This window comes from Phodopus roborovskii, unplaced genomic scaffold (assembly GCF_943737965.1).
Source record: "Phodopus roborovskii unplaced genomic scaffold, PHOROB, whole genome shotgun sequence".
NCBI lineage: Eukaryota > Metazoa > Chordata > Mammalia > Rodentia > Cricetidae > Phodopus > Phodopus roborovskii.
Window position 1 is genome coordinate 689,831 of NW_026126605.1, and position 20,622 is coordinate 710,452.

The window sequence follows — 20,622 nt, forward strand, 5'->3', positions numbered from 1 at the left end:
GATAAGACCTATCACATCTACTTTGTTCTGGGGTCTTGGGTATGCCTAGATCAGTGCCCCTAAAGAGTAAGAAGCCTTACTCTACACTCTGACTACCTCCCTGGACTATGCTATAACAGCTTGTGACTAACACATGGTTGCCAAATAGAAGTGAACAGAACACACATATGGTATTGGTCTATTAGAAACTGAGAAAGGCAGATGAGTTGCCTCTTACATGAGCTAGCACACAGCACACCTTGGTGCTTTAGTTCAAAGTCAAATATCAATGCAAAACATGCCATATTTTTAGTGTTATTTTTAACTGTGACTAAAAAATATGAATAGAGTTTATTTTTTAGCTATTTTTGCCACAACTCTCTATGGATCAAGTGTTTCTGCTATATATTACTGTTTGTTACAGATTCCATGAAGTTTAATAAACAGAATTGACATTTCATACAGTTATTTACAGGTGACAGTGCATTCTTCTTTTGAAAATATCCATGTTTTCTGTCTTAAAATAGTCTTGCTTTCTCCTCATGGGCAGAACCCAGAAAAGGGCACCTCTGGCAAAGACAAGCAAGTGAAACATCAGGCAGTCACAACACACTGTCTAAGAGCAGGAGATGAGGAAACTTTTACCGTTTTTCCTTAATTCAGCATCTTAAAATAAATTGGGACTGGCATGTTCAGTATCCACTCTATCTTGATTGACTGCCCCAACTGACACAGAACTCTCTTCATTTTCCTCGTTAATTTTTATATCTTGTTTTAGGTTTCTAGTCCTTAAAACTCTCAGAAAACTAGAATCTTCTTACTCCTACCAGAGTAAAACTGGCAAGAATTAACATTTTCAAGGCTCATTTTATCAATATGAAGAAAGCACAGGAGCTGGCCTGTGTTCATTGTGTGACCTCTATTCTTCATTTCCACAAGCTTAGATACTGGCCACAAATCCATCCTTCAGAAAAATGCATAGTTCAGGCAATTATGGTCTTGTGAAAATCCTTAGCCTTTAAAGTGCACATTAGCTAGTACCTGCTGATGGACGACTAGGCACCACCCATGGATCTAAGTATTAGAAATCCCACAGATGGAGAAGCTGATGGCCTCAGGTGTCACAATGAATGATTGCCGGGTTTCTAACTCCTCCATCCACAACCCCAGGCATCTGTCAAACTCTTTAGTTCCCCTAAAATACTGTGCTTAGGAGGGGGGAAAGTGCTATTTTCACCTGAATCATAGCAACCAAGTCCAAACACAGGGTGTATGTCAGCCAAATTATCATATTTCTCCCACATATAGAAAACTCCAAATCTACCCAAAGTCTCAAAGGGAAAACTCACACACAATCACCTCCACTGGATCTGAAAATAACAAAGGAATAGAGAAAAAATACCTTGTATACTATAACCAATAAATTCTTTCTTCTGCCTTAAAGTTTTGGAGAATGAATGCCTCTGAATGTCAGACAAACTGTGAAAATCCAGCTGGCATAAACTGGAGAATGCCTGTCCCGACCATCTCTACATCTTCATAATGTATACCCAGAGTCCCTCTGCCCCCAACATCATCCTCATGGTTAGGGTTTCATATGACCAGACTGCCCTTGAAGTAGCTACAAAGAAAGCATATCTCATAGCTTTGGCTCCCCTTGCTTCCACTTGCTGAGAGCTGACCCAGTACTATGGCAGGTACAGGCATGAGCCACTATACTTAGTTAGTGCAATGATATTGATCCAAGCCAGGGCTTTATGTGTGTTAGGCAAGCATTCTACTGACTTAAAGCCCCAGTCCAAACCCATTTTTTAAGGTAATACAAATTTTCTGTATGATGGAAGAAGACAATCACATTTCCACTTCTGGAAAGATAATCCTGAATCCAATGCCAGTGGATAAGGACACAATGACAACTTCTAGACACTGTGACCCTCTCCTTGATCTCTGGGTATGGCCATCAGAATCCCCTAAGTCATCATTGCTAATTCAAATTTGTACTTGATTTTTGTGTAACCAGTAGTTTGTTCGTCCTGTTTCTACTTTCCACTATTATTTTCCAAGTGGAAAATATTTTATTCAAGTGACAAATTTGAATTTTACCTTCATTCAAACAAAATTATTTAGCTTGTGTGGAGGTTTAAATAAGAATAGTCCCCATAGGTTCATATATTTGAATGCTTAGTTACCAGGGAACCGTACTATTTGAAAGGATTAGAAAGATTAGGAGAAGTGATCTTATTGGACAAAGTGGCTTACTGGGAATGGGCTTTGAGGTTTCAAAAGCTCATAGCAGGTTCAGTGTCTCTTTCTGCCAATAGATAGGGATTCAGCTTTCAGATGCTGCTCAACGCTGTGTGTGCACTATGCCCCCTGTCCTCATGGTGATGGACAAACCCTCTGAAACTACAGGCAAGCCCTCAGTTAGATTTTTTTCTTTTACAAGAGTTGTTTTGGGTATGGTATCTCTTTACAAAAACAGAACACTAATTAAGGCAGCTTGATTTAATGCCGATACCATAATTTTGCAAGTTGCTATTATCCGTGTAACTTTTTTTTTTTTTTTTTTGTATGCTCTTTCCAATGCCCCTTGCCAAACTATTTTTGTGTTGATAATGATTAACATGCTTCATGGTACAGTAGGAACAGGTCAGGGCCAGGTAACTGGACACTCAATCATTTATTTCTCTAAACTACCACTAAGCTTCCACCCCTTATTTACAATCTGGCCACTGGAGCTCCCATGCTACCAGAAATACCCACATAGCCACCTCTCCGTTTTGTCCTGTCTTCATAGCCAGTTCCCACTTCCCTTGCCAGATTAACCATTCTACCCTTTTGTGCCATCTTATGTCCAAAAAATGTATTGGCTTGTGTTACATTAGAAATGCATCAAGCAACCGAGAAAGCCAGTTTAAAAGAGAACAATCTGTTGTGCTCATGGCTCTTGAGATTTCAGCCATTTTTCTAGCAAGGGCTTGGTGAAGAAGGGCTGTTGAACTGACAGAGGACAAAGGACAAGCCCCAAGCCCTAAGGACATGCCTCCAGGGATCCATTTAGTCCAGTTTATTCCATCTTCTAAAGGCTCCATAAAATTCCAAACAGTGGCAATAGCTAGGCCCAACTCCTCAACACATGAGCCTATGGGGAACATTATATTCAAACTCTAGTAGGGCCCAATACTTCATTCCAGCAATCACAGATTCCTGTAGCCTAAGTTCTCCAAATCCCATTAATTCCTTCCAAGCAGGCCCCGTCTGTGCTATCTGCACACTCAGCTTGTGCTATTACTTATCCTTGAATACCCTCCCCACTCACCGCCAAATACCAATCTTCAAATGTCAACTGGATCTCACCTCCCATATAAAGACAGTTTCCTTGACTTTCCAGCCCACACAGAATGCTTCCTCTTCCAATCTTTGGTAACACTTCTTCTCAGTAGTGAACAACCAAACACATAATTAGGTAACAGGAAAAGGCTATGCACACTCATTAGAGCCTTCTTCTCCAACTAGATGGGAGATGGTAAGACATGGGCTTATTCTTATTCACTTGGTTCTTTCACATTAAGAACATAGTGGTAGGTACTAAATAATACCTAATGAAGATTGTCTGTTATTATACCCACTAACAGTATAGAATTTCCCATTTGGTATATGTACATGCTGTGTGTGCGTGTCTGTGTGTGTGTTGGTATGTATGTTGAGGTGCATATTGTGTATATACATGTATGTAGGGGTGCACGTGTGTGTATACACATGTATGTAGGTGTGCATATGTGCCACACACTGGCAACACTGAACATTTTTAAGTAGCTGTTTTTCTCCTAGTCTAGGTCTTCTATGAAAACACTTACATTAAAATATACTTATTAGGCAGAAAATGTGGCTCAACGGGAAGGACAATTGGGCACCAAGCCTGACAACCTAAGTTTGATCCATAGGACTCACAGGGTAGAAAGAGAATGGATTCGTGCAAATTTTCCTTTGTCCTCTACATGAGTGCTAGGGTACATGTAAACTGCCAACATACACAAAATTGAAATGCAATTTAAAAAAATTACACAACACACTGACAACAAAAATCAAGAAAGAAAAGACAGAGAAAAAAAAAGAAAAAAAGAAAGCCATCTAATAAAAATGGGCTTAAGAGTAAACCAGCATGATAGGAAGGCATATGAATAATAAATATGACAAGATGTGCAGTGTCATTTCCATGTCAGGAAAATGTCAATTTAGGCTACAATAAGACATCAGTGTGTAGCTATTATAATTTCAAAAGTAAAAAAAAAAAAAAAAAACCCTCTCATTCTCTTAAGTGTTGACAAGGACGCATCGGACTAGAAGTTTTATGCATTGTTGGTTGGAGTATAAAATGTTAACAACTATTTTGGAAAACAATTTGATCTCTTTTATTTAAAGAAAATTAACAAGTTGCACTTTTCTTCCAATCTACTTTGGTTTACTAAAGAAAAACTAAAACATACACCTATATTGGGACCTGCATGTCAGCATTTAAACCCCCTTTTCTGTGAAGCAATTTAAGCTGGCAGCAGCTGAAATGGCCAGACAGGTACACAGCTTCATCCACAAATGGAATATTAATCAGCAATAAAAAGAAAGTGAGTCCTAATCCATGCACACTTGGATATCAAACACCAGCCAGGATCAAAATGCTACCTGAGCTATTATTCTGTTTATATGCTAATCTAGAGAAATATATCCCCAGGGATACAGTGGCACTATCTCATGGGTGGCCAACAACTGCCTAGTAGAACTTGAGGTGCATTGTATAAGAGAGTCTGGTACTGTTCAGCCCAAGAACCCAGTGCTGAAAAGTCACAGACCCTAAGGAGAACCATTACTGCCATTTTCCTGAATTGACATAGCTCTCAACTGTATACTAAATATTTATTCTATTTCCCTTGGGTAAACAGAGTTCCCACCACTCACCAAACAAGCTTCCCTTTGCCACAGACAAAGGCTACAGTAGAGATTCACAACTGATAAAAGTACAGAAAATGAGTGAGCATGGGAGCTCAGTCCCAGTTGACACATCTGTAACACACTCTCCACTTAGGCTCAGAGAACACTGCAGAAGTGGGGGTAAAAAAGACTGTAGGAGACAAGACCAGGACCAGGATACCCACTGCAAGGGAGCAGCATTTGAACAACAGGGTTGCTGCACCCATGAACTCTCTACAGTATGGTTGTGTCAAAAAGACCCACACAATGAACACACTCATTACTATGTCAACACAAATGAGAGGGGAAAGGGTTTCACCCATAGTGGTGAGAGAAGAATCAATTTTCTCTAGGGACAAATTCCCTGGCAAGTTATCCAATCCCAAGTGGTCAGCTCTAAACACAGGTACACAGAGGCAACACTAGATGGATTTAGTATATTGAGTGTGTTGTTTAATTATAATAATTACCAATAACATTATGAATTTGAGGGGGTTGGAGAGACAGGAAGAGTTGGGATAGGGAAAGGAAAAACTGGAAATATTGTAAATACAGTGTACTCTTACAGAAATTTCTTAAAAGGAAAACAAATGAATACAAGGAGAGGACACGCATTAGGTAGGATTACTCAGGCTTGGGAATGAGGGGAGGGGTTGGTGTAAGGGCCACAGACAGGGACTTGGTACATTAGGCAACTTCTCTGTATCTGATTTGATGTTGATGAATAACTTCACATGCAGCAAACATTCAGAACTCCATATTCAAAGAATAATTTTGCCATTTGATATTTTTTAAAGTAACCTCAAAATAAAGTTCAAGAGCATATGTTACCAATTAACTTAGAAAACATCATTACTAACTACCTTTTTGCACGTAATGTACAAAACCAAAACCACATTCTCTATTATTTTGTGAACATCTCTAAAATGTGTTGATAGATGCCATATTTTTTTAGCTAAACTCAATAAAATTTGCAGTGCCATTTGATGATAATTTCACAATCATATAATCACCACCAATACCTACCTATTGATTCTATATGTATGCCTGCCCCCAAGTGCCTCCGCTAAGAAGTTCAGACCTTTATCTCCACATCTGGCAAGGATTCTGGAAATGGCTAGACAATGTCCTGGATCTCCTGAGGTTTACATCCTAGTTACATTCCTAGTTAGAAGAAGTGGTGTAATGAGGCCCTTACCATAGCGTGAAGGTGATTGGGTCATCACTTTGAATAAAATGGCTGGGAGTGGGACACTGTTGCTGGAGGTAGAGGTATGTTAGCAAAAGGACCTGTAATCAAAGGGTGGAATATATAGACCCTTGAGCCACATAAAAGTTCAGAGTAGGCAGGGGATGAGGAAGAAACAAATACTAAATCCAGTAGGTGGGGACTGAGAACTAAGCCCTTCAAATATTTTCCTTTATGCTTCATTAAGTAAGAAGCCAGCAGTGGGTTTTGTCTTGGGCACACAATCTGATTTACATCTTTAAAACCTCCATCAGGATGCTTATCTCTTCAGAACACTTGAACACTTGACTTTCTTCTCTTTCAACTACCAGTTTCTCCATCTACCTTAGTTGAGTGGCATTAGGCTAATCATGTATCTTCTCTGTTTTAGTATTTGTAAAATGAGTAATAGCAGCTTCCAACCGCTGCCAAACATTCGGTTACTATCTAAAAGCTGAACATTTGATGACTGGGGCCCAGCACAGTCCACTTCCCAGCCTTACCTTCCTTAGACACTGCCCTTGTCATCTACTCTCCTTCCCACCTGTTTAATCTCAGCCAAGTCTACTGCACCTGTAAACCACATCCTGACTCTGCTCCTAATGTTTCTTTGTACTATTATCTCTTCTCCTCATTCCTTTCTTCTTTGTCATCCAAACAGATGTCTCTGAAGACATTAGAGTTTCTGGTCTGCTCATGCATCCCAAATTTCTCCTTTTTATTGCTTATCCTTTGACCAGTCATGACCTTACTCATATTTCCATCACTATGGCATTCTTCCTCAAAACTCACCAGTACTCCTGTCACCAGCTTGTATTCCTAGACCTGTAGACCCTATTGCCAGTCTATAGTGCAGTATCTCCTCTCAAAAGTGAGGGACAATTTAACAGAGGGACACAGGAAAGGATTCTACGACAGCTTATAATTAACTACTGTGTATGGTCAGGGAAAACACATGCAATTTCTCTGGCCATTAACTTTGGGGTCTAAGGCCACAATGGTTGGATTTATAATCTTAAAAGCCCTTCTACTTTGTCAATTCCAAGGTTTGACATCCATGTATCATCTCTGGATGTGTTGCTTGTGTTAGAGGTCCATTTCTCCCAGTTCTTAGTTAAATGCATCTATCATGACCTTCTCAAGAGATACTTCTATAAAGAGGCCTTCACACTGCCTGTTCAACATTGCTGCATATTCAGGCAGTCTGCAATCAGAGGGAACACTGGTATTTAAAAGCTCAGTTAATGAAGTTGGGAACTCCCTGAAGAGATGGTGATTCCAGAAGTAGAACAGGAAAGTACAGATGGGCTGAGAGCAAGAAAACAAGTGCTCAAAGGATAGTGGAGTTATGACAGAGGGGCACAAAAACCAGCTCCCCTGGTTTTATCAGGGCCAGTCTATACTGTCAAGCAGACTAGAATCCATGGCATAAAGTAAGAAACAATGATGTCATGTAAATATAAAAAGAAATGACTAAGCAAAATTTGATGAAGAATGGAGTGTTTTGATACCTTCAAAGGACTTTCCTAAAAAGACCTAGTTATTAAATGATAGGAGCTACTTTACCAAGGAAACCTGGAAGACAGAACTGAAGTTGAGACTCCTCAATGAACATTAGAAAGGACAACCAGAATCATATGCATTCAACAAATGCAATGGGAAGGGTACAGAATTGATTCATCTCCTGAATCTAACCACAATGCAACTGCTGAAGAAAACACTCCAGGACACTAGGATGGGCAGGAATTCTTTGTGGGAAATACTCAAACAAAGAAAAACTAAACAAATGACTTAAAAATGCTTTCACTAGCCAAAGAAAATGTCATCAAAGTGAAGAAACAGCACATAGAATGTGAGGGAAATTTTGCTAATGACATTTCTGACAAGGGTTAATATCCAGAACATGTAAAGAAGTCTAAAACTTATCAAAGTGAGCAATACAATGATGTAATTACGTTTTTAAAAGAAAGAAAAAAGAAAGAAAGAAAGAAAAGAACCCTAACCAATAGATTCAATAAAGATTTCTCAAAGTACATTGTCTAAGTGGAAAAGAGGTCTATGAAAAAATATTAAACACTAGAAAAGTACACAGCAAAATCATTATGTAAGAGTAACTATTACCAAAACTATTGGCAAGGGTATAAGAAAGTGGACCATTGAATACTACAGTCATTAGAAAAAGTACTATTGGGTTTAAAAACAAACAAACAAACAAACAAACAAAAACTAGCTGCCATAGGATCCTGTAATGCCAATCCTAGAGATTATGTATGTACATATGTGTGTGAAACAAAATCAGTTTGTTGAAGAGACAAGAGACATATGCATGCCCATGTTCCCATGTTCATTTTAGCTCTGTTCATGAAAGACAAGAAAAGGAAATTGCTTATTTGTCTATCAATTCAATAGAAGTGTGATAAAGAAAATATAGAATGTATACATGATGCAAAAAGCATGAATACTGTCAGTTATTGAGACAACATAGATGAAGATCATTATGTTAAGTGAAATAAGCCAGGCTCACAAAGATCACCATCAAATCAGCTGACTCCGATGTGGAACATAAGAGCTGTTGTCACAGAGGATGAGAGACTGTTGGTTACCAGAGGCTGGAGAATGCAGATGGGGGTAAGGGGACTGGTCAGCAGGCTCTACCTTGAAGATCCATATCTGAGTAGAAAGTTCCTGTGTGCCACTGCATAGTAAGCACAGTATGCCTGGCCACCCATGATGACAGTGTACTTTACATATTAACAAGCTAGAAGGAAGATGCTTTGACATAGAGAAGTGATATTCAAGTGTATAGATATGGTTCACTCTAATTAGCAGACATGATTCAAGTCACATGCCTACAAAATTAATAATGTCAATTTTTAAAAGGTCATATAATCTAGAGAAGACTGAGGAACTATCCCAGACCCAAAGAGGAAAAGAGATATGACCAATAGCATAGCACTAAATTGTGAACTGGGACCTTTTCCTGAAAGAGTCAATATGGAGACAATCGGCAAAAGCATAGTAACATCTGCTGATAGATGCTAGTAATTTATCAATAACTTCTTTTTTTTTTTTTTTTTTTTAGTTTATATGGTAGTTCTGCAGTTACACAGAAAAGGTTCTTATCTTTAGGCATTCTTTATGACATACTTCTTGTATAAAATTTATATAATTCTGAAATAAAACTTGTATATGGAATTCAGTTTTGGAGCTTGAAGACAGATGAGTCAGTAAATGTGCTGTGCAAACATCAGGAACTGAGTCTGACCCACAGAATCCAGGCTAAAAAAAAGCAAAATAATAAATCCAGGCATGGTGGTACCAGTTTGTAATCTCAGAACCTGGGAGACAGAGAGGGTGAATTCCTGGTGCTTGTTGCCCCCGTCTGTCTATCCTAATATGTGATTCTTCAGGCACTGACAGACTGTCTCAAAAAACAAGGTAGATGGTGCCCTGGGGAATGACATACTTGGTTGACCTCTGACATCTACATGGCAGCAAACAGACATGCTGTTGTATGACATTGTCCTCAGATTGAAACATTCCATCCTGTAGGGAAGCTCCATAAGCAGGAAGCTAAACAACTCAAAATAGCTTCAGGAAGTTCCTGAAACTGACCAGATTTACTAGGCCCCTCCATGCCAGAGTGAGCAATAAAAGCCAAGAGTCTCCTGACGGAAACTGAGCTGCAAAGATCAGACCTGCTGCCTAGAAGACTCAGAAACATCTAAGCTGCCTGGAAGAGGTATAGACAGACTAAGGCACTTGGAAAGGATGCTGTCCAATCTGTTTAGCTGCCTGCAGACTATGCAGTATGCTTCACATTCTCAGCTTTGTGAGCTGTCTCACCAATCCTAGGTGGGCTTGGGCGATGCAGTTGTCTTTGGGTCATCTCTGTCCCTGTAAGGAGCCCCAATTAAACTCATGGTTTACTGTTGTGGAATAATCTTTTTGTACACTGGGAAGATACATCTTTGCCAAGGCATCTTCTGATTGGTTTAGTGAAGAGCTGATTGGCAAATAACTAGGCAGGAGAGGATAGAAGGGATAAAGAGGGAGTGAAGATGAATCTAGGTCTGCAGAGATGCCAGCAAGATGTGGACCAAGTCAGACATACAGAATGTAAGAGAGGTAAAAAAAAGCCATGTGGCAAAACACAGATTAATGGACGCAGGTTAATTTAAGTTACAAGAGCTAGCTGGGAACAAGCCTAAGTGAAAGGCCATGCTTTCATAATTAATAAGAAATCTTTGTGTGATTATTTGAAGACTAGTGGTCTCACAAGGGAAAGTCCAACTACAGTTCAGCAAGCACAAGTGTTATCTGCACTTTGGTCTGTTGTGGGGTTTCTTTTTGGGGTGAATAGATGTATGTGTTGCATCTCTCCAGAAAAGATTTTGCCACACATAACACATGTATATACACAAGATAGTTTCCTACATTAGTGTTTTCTGTAATCTTTTAAATCAGCCCTCTCCTTTCCATTGCTCAGAGAGACAAATTCCCACTCTTCCACATAGTTGTGATCATGTCTTAAGGGCACTTCATGCTCCTGCCCAACTAAGGCATCCTTGTACAATACAGTTCCCCCTACTTCCCTGTCCCTGCCTCAACATTTAGTACACTTTTCCTTACCTACCACATAGGCAGCAATTTCTTAGTCTAATTTCGAGTTCAACCCCATTCTGGTTCCAAACAACTTGTGTCTGGCTGCTCCTCCCCATACTCATTTTCATCAGCAACACAGTTGGCTTTCTGCTCAGTTCTGCTCCAGAACTCCCTGTACCAGGAGTTCCTACAAACTTTCTAAGACTAGGTGAAAGATACCTACTGTGACCATCTCCCCAAAGTCTCCATTTTCCAGGGTTAGTCCACACCATCTCCCCTGTCAGAACACCCAGTCAACTCTTCCCTTACAAACTATATTTCATCCCATATCATACTGTATTTCTTAGATATTTGTCTCAATAGCAACTAACACATGGGGTGAAGCCACACATCACAGACTACGTGGCCATGGCCATCTTTATCAGTGGTCAAGTGAAGACATGGCCCAAGTTACAAATTCAGGCAGTGGTTATTTCACACATGCTCCCTGAAATGTGGACTTGTTAATAGTTCCAATTGTTTATTGTCTGTTTAGGCTATGTCCTTCGTTGAGTACAATTTTTATTCTTTGTACTACTACATACATAATGCCTACTTCTTTTCAACATAGAAATCTGGGCTTTGGCCATATCATTAACAATCCTAAATCTAGAGGTTTCTAGAATGTCAGTTAAGTAATGAATGTCTATTTGTAATTAAGTGTTAAATTCACAAAGAACAAAAGAAAAATTTTAAAGCTCAAGTAAAGCTTACATTTCATAAATTTCAAATTAGAAACTCTAAAGTTTATAACATAGGTGCATCTCTTGAGAACAATGTTCACTGTAAACACTTTTAGTTTTCCTTAATAACTTTTGGATGTAATCTTTCAAGTTAATATGTTTATTTAAGCATAATGAAGAAGCCAAATGTCTTTCTATATTTGATTTTAGTAAATAAAAGTAAAATGATAAATTACTTAGTAGCAGGGTTGAAATTTTATTGCTGGGCAAGCAATAGGAAACAGAAAGACAAAGAGGTTCTGGAGGCAAAATACAATGACAACAAAGCATTGAAGGAAGTTGAGTGCTACTCTGGTATTGTGGTAGCAACATAACATCTGCTATCACTTTGTCACGCAAGGACAGGAAGATTGGGCACACCCTTTCAATAAGCAAAAGGCATAGGATCTATAAATGATAAATCTCCATGTCCTGGCCCCAGCAAATTGCAGGGATGAAAACTACCCAAGGTGAAATGGTTTAATTTATCTAACTGTAACTATGGAGTTTAGTTCAATATTCATATTTAACTATGAAGCACTTAATAAGGCACTTTTTTAGGGGATAACAGATGGATGTGCTGGAATTTAAACCTGAGACATTTCCGATGTGGAAAGTAAGACAACAGAAATACACTGTCACAGTAGTTTGTACATTATAAAGCTCTTGGGTTTTTGTTGTTGTTATTTGTCTTGTTGTTTGTTTTGTTTTTTCCCAATAAAATGATCACCAGTTTCTCCAGAAATAATGTAAGTTAATGAAAATAAGTGAACTTTCAGGAGAAGCAAGTCTCATTTTAAAGTCATTTCAAAAGTATTAGGTAAAAGACTAGCCTAGAGAAATTATAGACATGTCAGCCATTTTGAAGCCCAAACATTATGTGTCAAGTAAACAAAACAACAGTGCATGTTTTCATCCCAAATGTCCCAGAGAAGGCTGTTTGCCTTTTCTATAGTAGATACCGACATTCACACTCACAGCATACCTCCACCAAAACCACTGTTTCTGTAGTGTGCAGCCTGTAAAGCTATTTACATCTCCACAGCTTATCTGGAAAAGTTTACTGATATGGAAAACTTGGTCACAAACTCCTTGAATTCTGAAACTTGTGTCACCACAGAAAGAGAAATTTAAAAAAAAATGGCAAGGATAATTGACAAATAAAAACAATTACCTGTGATTTACTAAATTTTTGTCTTCTGTCTGAAAAAAAGTACAAATTATGGTTAGTGCATAACTGCTTGTGCTGGAACCTGCCAGTCTATGCCCTTTGAAACAGTGGACTTTATATTCAAAACTCTAAGTCAATGTTAGCATTGCATTATGGGACTATCACAGTGACTATGGTTATCACCATAAACAGCCAGTGTTGTGTTAGCAGAAGGCCTGCTTGTGCCAGGAATAATGCAATAGAAGGAACAAGAATTCATAGCAGGTGTCAGACTTTATAAAAGGAAATATTGGGCTAAAAAAAAAAAAAAAAAAAGGATGAAAAATGCCTCAACTTTTCAATGAGAGGTCACCCTCACCTCTCATTTCCACCCAGATAAAAATATGTTGCAAGAGATGTATGTGTGGTGTATGTAAAACACAATTATTTGAAATCAGTTGTTAAAGGACATTCCTTTGATACTTTAAAGGGAGTATCAGTCATTTTACTGGGCAGACTTCACAGAGAATCAAGTTTTACTCCTTCATTCTAAAAAGAAGAAACTGAGGCACCGAGAGGTTCTGACTCACCTGAGGTCACAGTTCTGTTTGCACTAAGGCCGACAGAGAAACTCTAACCCACATGACACAACTAGGTCCAGTGTCCACCCTAAGGCTTTACATTTAGCTTTGTCATAATTTACTTTACAACTTGGAACTCAGCCCCTTCCCTGGGGATGATTAACAGAGGTGACTCTTGTCACTACCCCCAAAGAATGCCCACACAGTGAAGTAAAATCAACACGTACATCACTGCCATTACTCTTTTCTGTCGGCCTAAACAACAGTCTAGGTGACACTCATTTCTCTTACTTGATAGGGTGCTCTTTCCAAACTACTCACTTGGCTAATACAAATTATATCCCCTTTCTCTATCCACTCCCCAATCCTGTAGAGCACAGGACAGACCAGCTTCTATGCTGGAAGCACCTTTCTTCTGCACAAGGATCAAGGCTAGCTAGGGAGCATAGTGGAGCTTCCTGTACCCCAGCGTCCAGGAGGCTGAAGAAGGAGCACCAAAGGCTAGCTCAGGTAGTACACATGTCTCAAAACCAAAAAGGATCAAAGGTCCCAAAAGTGATTTTAAAAATGCTGTGTTTATGTGTTAAGAACAAAATTAAGTTATAAGCAGAAGTTGCTATTTAACTCATTTGAAAACAAATAATCACATATTAATATAAACACAAGTTTGTGAAAAATAACTATTTCTCCAAATAAAAAACTTTGGTTAAAAAAAAAATAGCCCCCTTTTTTTTTTCTGGCAAGTCTATTGCCTTCCTCTAATATAAGACCAGATTTTCATATCATCTCTGCATTCAACATATACTAATATAGTTTGTTCCATGCGTGTGTGTGTGTGGGGGGGGGGGTTAGCCTCACATGGATTTCCTAGGAATGGGAAGAATACCATCAAGGTCTGTTCAGATCATTCATTACAGGCATGATTCTTGGAAAAATTAAATTTTGTCTAAAAAGATCACTTTTTTGTCTAAAACATCAATTTTGTCTAAGAAAGGGGCCAGTGATGAAACATGGATGAAATTGTCATGCAATATATACCAAAAATCTAGAAATCAGCCTATTTACATTCTGATCCTTGAGCCTTTATTCTTGAAATAAGCAAAACAAATTGGCTTAGACTGCAGTCACTAGAGAAAGCTGTAAAGGCTAACCAACATATGGGATGCCAAGCAACACTAAAATTTTCACAATGAAATGTGGAAAGCTTAATCTTAGTTGATACAAAACTGCAAGTGTACAGGTAGAATGAATCTCTGTTACTGTATTAGTAGGAGGAGGCAAACACGCTCAATGCCCCCAGACACAGGCTGGTGGCTCATACCCGTGACATGCCTAAGGATATGGGGGCTGATAATCAGGAGGAGACTAAGACACAGCACTGGAGTGTGGCATGCAGTGATATGAAGAACTTAACAATGTATTCTTTATGGAACATTTGCTTCTATAAAAGCAAGAAGAGAAAGGTTTGATCCAGCGATAAGGAAAAAGATTCTCAAACCAAAAGTTTTTGCTCTGTATTTGAAAAAGAGAGAAAAAGAAAAAAACAGTAAAAAAATATTGGACTATATGTATACCCTATGTTCTGCTAATTGAATGGATATATTTTCTGCATACTAAAGATTTAAGGAAATTAAGGGAAATACCCATATGTTCCTAGATGCTAAAGGGATGAAGTGGAGTTAGAAAAGTTATACTTTATATATTCTACAAAAGGTTCACTTATCATATCCATGTAATAAAACCAGAATTGAAGCAAAGTCCAATACAAGTACTCATTGCATAAATAAGAACCACCCTTTTATCCTCACATCTAAAACCTCTTCCTTGTTTTTCTAAACATACATAACACACTCTCTGCAACAAGGAAAGCCAAGGCACACTTTACAGTAAATGAAATATATCTACGTGCAGATCTCATAAGCCATAAATATACCATTCAAAACTATAGTGACACATACCATTTCTAATATAAGAAAGTAAAATTGTCCACTAAGTGCTTTTAGATGGCTGAGTCTTTAAACATCTTCACAGTTAAGGGAATGGTTTATTTGGACAGGAAACTCCAACTTTCATATAATTAGCCTGCTTCTTTGTCCCCCTCCCGCCACAATAGAGTGCCCTCCTAGAAAACGATGAGGGAGAAGGAAAATTGTAGGCAACAGATTTGGGGTTCTGTTTCATTGGCACAACTATTGAAGTAATTGATAAAGAATCTTAATATAAATGGAAACTAGGACCATGAGGGCAAGTAATTTAATAAAGTCTCAGTGAAGCAGCAAACAACATAGGGGAAGGAAGGAGTCTCATCTGCTAAAGCAAATGTAGTGACTGGTAGTAGAAAAGAAACCTTTTTCAAACACAAAATAGACAACTAGGGGCAGACATGTTTCTTCAACATCAGCACAAACATTTTATAAGAGATCCTTAGAATTTTTTGCTCCTGTCTTCAAAAAATGATGCTGTATCAACACGCCAAAGAGAATAAAATTACCATCCTTAAACAAAAGCAAAACTCAATTTCTTGAATGCAAACATAAAGACAAGATGTTAACAATTTACAAAGCCAAGATTATCAAATAAAAAGAAGAAAAAGAAGAAGAAGAGAAGGAAGGAAAGAAAAGTAAAAAGAAAAAGAAAAAGAAAAGGAAAAAAGTAAGGGAGGAGAGGACAGAAAGGATTACAAAATAAATCAACTTACTTTGATACATTTTCTGGAATGTATTCTAGGACCGGATATCCATCATTTCTCCTAGATGACAGGTCACCGTGTGGTTTCCATGACTCCACTAATGTATTGACGGGTGGAAAGGAACTCAAGTGTTGGAAAGATTGGTCTCTAGGTGACCGTGATAAAGATATTGTACCTTGAGCACCAATCCGGTAGTGAAAGGACTGTCCACCCGAATTCACACCAACGATGGCAGATGATGGGATGCTGGCCTCAGGGTAATAGCTCCCATCATCTGGCTCTTGTTTAATCCCCATTGGGAATGCGCTGCCCTCACAGCTACCATCAAAACCGGGCACAGGTGGTCCTAAAATTCCTGATAGAGAATAATAGTCTTTATCATCCATAAAGGAAAAATATGAGCCATCCATGAATGGAAACGGGTTGACTGTGGGGTTCCCTTTAAAAGAGGCGCCTGAACACGAGTGCTTGGTTGATTCTTGCTTTATTGGTATAGAGAATGGAGAGCTGGGGTTGAGTTTGCTGTTTCCTCCCAGGCAGGAGCTGCTGAAAGCCCCATCTGGTTCTGGTTTTATGTACTGGACGACGTTGAGCTGGCCAGTCACACCATTGGAGATGGCCTTTTCGACTTCTTCTGTCTTGGGGAAAGGAACATCATGAGCACCTTTCTCATGGTTGTCCGGACTGGGAACCACATCCCGGATGGCACCGGCTCCAGTGGCAGCGCCTGAAGCGGCATAGCTGAAGGCATTGCTGAATGGGCTGCAGATGGACCCCACAGTGCTGGCTGTAGGGCTGGAGAGTGTGGATCTGTTGTTGGTGTTGGAAGGGCTGGAAACGGAGCACCTTGAGTTGTTCAGATTTGCCGGGCTGGACACAGAGGAGCGCAGAGTGACATTATTAGGACTGGAGACTGGAGATTTTACACTGCAGTGACTTGGAGGGCTGGAAATGGGGGATTTCATGCTGCTTATGGGACTTGAAAGAGGGGAGCCCGCATTGCTAGCGTGTGCCGGGCTGTGCGACCGCGAGCCTCGGTTTTCAACATTGGGGGAGCAGGTCAGAGGGGTTCCTTGAGTGATGGGGCTGAGCACTGGGAAACTGGCAAAGCTGGCCGTGGAGGAGGACATGGAGTTGACGCCCGCAGGGCTGCATACCGAAGAAGGCATATTCAGCGGGCTGCAAACAGAGGGGCTCTTCTCATGACAGATGATCGGACTCTTAACAATGGCACGCATGACCCCACCATTCATGGAGCCTCCAGAGTCGGGCATGAATGACCTCAAAGGCCTGTTCATACCACTTAATGAGGGCCGGTGGCCATTCTCTTTGTAAAACTTCACCAGTTGCTCCATGTTTTGATAAATCTTTGCTGGGCTTATGCTTCCTTGTTGATTCTGCTGATCGTAGGAGTAGTCTGAATCTCTCACAGAATCCATGTATAAGCCCATGGACTCAGCCACAGTGGCTGATAGTTCCTTGGATTCCAGCTCAGTTTTAATATCAGATGGTAAAACCCGACTACTGTCTTGCTGAAGGCAAGGGAGTAGTTGGTGTTTTTCTTTGCTGCTTCCTTGAGTACTGCTGTTTGGAATAGCACCGGAAACACAGGTGACGTTGACAACCTCCATGTAGTTGTTCCCATTGGTCCTGTCTGCAGGTCCAACAGAAGAGCGCTCTGCTGCCTGAGAAACTTGGCTCCAGTGTTCTTCCATATCTAGACCTTCAGGGAGACTGTGATAGCCTTTGGTTTCCATAGCTAACAAACAAGATTTATTATTAACATGTTAGAGTCAGTAACACTGTAGTATATTAAGGCATTCTAAAATTGCATTTATTGAGCTAAAATAAATATTCTATTTGAGGTAAACAATATTTCTAGTTGCATTACAATTTATCTTCTAGGGTGCTGACGCAATTTATCACACACACAGGATATCGACTAACTTGTTCAGAAGCCAGAAGAACCAAGCATTAAAACTTGCTAAAATACAGCCTTCACAGTTCATAAGGATCATTTATAAATGTTAACTTACTTGAATATTAAATTATAGTCAATATAATCCTAGCAATTAAAGAGGTAACCAGAGTAGAAAATGAGGACTAAATGAGGTGGGTGATTCGACAAAGCCAAAAGCATGGTGACAAATATCAAATTTAAACTAACCTGGGCAACCTTTCCTTGGGATCCACTTGTATGCAGGAGCATGGCTGGTTTCCTTGCAGTTAAGCTCACCCCCCATAATAAAGCTCCTTTATACACTAAAACAAAACAAACAACTAACTTGATGACTTCAAAGTTTTGGGAAACGTGGTCATATGAAAACTGCCTTCCATATGAGCAAATACATAGCCTAATTATAAATGGAAATGCAATTAAAGTTACTGTTTCCAAATATATGCTTGCTTACCAAATGAGTTTTTCATAGGGGAAAAGTCATTGATAAACTGTTTTTAAAACAATACGGCTTTCTTAAGCTAAATGGTGAAGACAGTTTAATGTCAATTCTGAAGAGTACAGGTTTATATATAAACCCATTGACTTGGAGCACAGATCAGGGCAGTTGCCAGACATGTTGGCAGCAGCCAGGACACTTGCTTGTACTTCAATAATAACCACCCTGGCCTAGCAACACCTCTCTTAAGTCTTCCAAAACTGGACAGCGGAGGAGGCTTACAAAGGACCTTGCCTATGTCAGCATCTATTTAATGATATTTCCCAAGCCCTTGTTACATCCTGGGCCTAAGAACAGTCCTGAATCTCCAGCATTAAAAAACTTGTCCAGTTTCCATCCTAGAGGAGCCCATGAGAGTGTTTTCAATACACAGTCATTTCCATCAGCTCTATTCAATTAGTTCATGAACAGATGACAATAGGCTATATGTTCATAATTATTAGAATTATTTAACTCAGCACACTATCACAAGCCTTTCTGATATATAATTGCACCTTACAAACCAACCTATACACAAAAAAACAAAAACCCACTCATAAGCACTTCAAGTCAGAAACTGAGTAGGGGCCACACAGCTATATCAAAAAGCTGGAATTTGATCTCAGGTCACTCTGTTTACCAGTGTTTCCCAACTTGGGTCTTAAGGACAATTTCGGGTGGATTGGTTCTTATTGTGGGGGCCTGCCCTGTGTACTAGGATATGTTAAGCAGGTCTCTGTTTCCTAGACACTCGAGCCTGAGAACACTACCCTCCCTAGCAATGACAACAACAATAACAACAACAACAACAACAACAAAATCTGCAGATGACCAAATGCCCTAGGAAGCAAAGTCATACCCAGACAACCATGTTAAAGAAACAGACCACTGAGAAGACAGACCTGACATAAAATTAATTCAGTTCTATCTGTGTCGCATTAAAAATCATGCCTGCATATATTTTTCAAGTCTATATGTCCTGCCAATTTTGTGGTTGTTTGTATATAAAGCCTACTATGGTGCTCACATCTCTGCTTACCTCTAGCCCTTCTTCCCTATCTTCTTTTCATTAAAAGAAAAAAATGGAAGTCATTTGCTACAGAATTTATATTAATATTGCAAAATAATATAATGACTTCACTAAATAAATTGATATTACATATCACAAACCTCTATAATGAAATGTAATTCACAAGTTGCCTGTGTATTACAATTAGCCCTGACTTCTCTGTATTCTACAGTAGATTTTAAATTATGAGTAGTCATAAACTATCAACTCTACCACTGTGTCCCAGATGGATAGTAAAGCGCAAATAAAAATGTTTAACTATTATACTATAATCAATACTCAATTTATGAACCTTAAAATCTACCAATTATATAGCATACTTTCACTTAAAGAACATTATTCTATTAATTCTTAATAAAAAAAATCAATCACTAAAAAGTAGAAAATAAATCAAATCACAAAGATTGAGGTAGTTATCTGATAATTTCAGCCAAAAAAAAAGTATGAATAAAAACCCAGTTAAAGTTGAAACACACACACACACACACACACACACACAGTGAACTGGCACTTAAATCATCATTAATAATGGACTTTTTTTTACTCTTCTGAAACCTCAGTCATATCAATGAACTAAAAAATACAGTAAATATTATGTGCTTCTACTTCTACAGGAAATATTCTGTCCTTTCCTCACCAAAGACAGTTGGATCCAGCTAAGGAATAGACGTTTCAGTCTCAGATCCTCTGAGCATCACAAGAACTCTATCTCTTCAGAACAGAACTTCCCCTGTTCCCCATTCCATCCTGTCCCCATTCCTCTCCTGAGCGCTGCTGTGACCTCCCTAAAGACCTCTAGGAAGGGATTGTCCTGCACCCTCACTACAAGGCTTCCACAGGAACCTTCCCCCATTATTGGAGCTGTAGCCTCCAACCTACCCTCCATCCTAGGCAACAGGGCTGTGTGATCTGAGTTTAAGGGGACTCCAGACCCTTCTCCAGAACTTCACACATCCAACTGTCTTTTGAAATAGATGGACTTTCTGCCTTTTATGAGTTCTCAGTAACATTCTGGACCCTAGAATCCCTGGGGGATTTTTAAGTGCAGAAAGCAATGCATTTTTAATCCAGCACTCCCTAAAACAAGCTGATCTTTGTACATCTTGCTGTTGTTCGGAGGACCTACTAATATTCTGAGAGGCACTTGCCTAAATGAGCCA

At 39.2% G+C, this 20,622-nt stretch overlaps 1 protein-coding gene across 4 annotated transcripts in view; it reads right to left on the reverse strand.

The window, feature by feature from the left end:
- Nr3c2 (nuclear receptor subfamily 3 group C member 2) overlaps positions 1 to 20,622 on the reverse strand; it is a 332,687-nt gene that overhangs the window by 307,234 nt on the left and 4,831 nt on the right. For 2 of the 4 annotated variants that reach the window (XM_051205913.1, XM_051205912.1), the window contains exons 1-2: positions 18,126 to 18,222; positions 15,968 to 17,717 (exon numbers count right to left, since the gene is read on the reverse strand). In XM_051205913.1, the coding sequence (XP_051061870.1) occupies positions 15,968 to 17,717; positions 18,126 to 18,201 (1,826 nt within the window). In that variant the 5' untranslated portion in view covers positions 18,202 to 18,222. Of the gene's footprint in view, positions 1 to 15,967; positions 17,718 to 18,125; positions 18,223 to 20,622 lie in introns of those variants that run through there. The other 2 variants (XM_051205915.1, XM_051205914.1) reach the window with 1 other exon arrangement.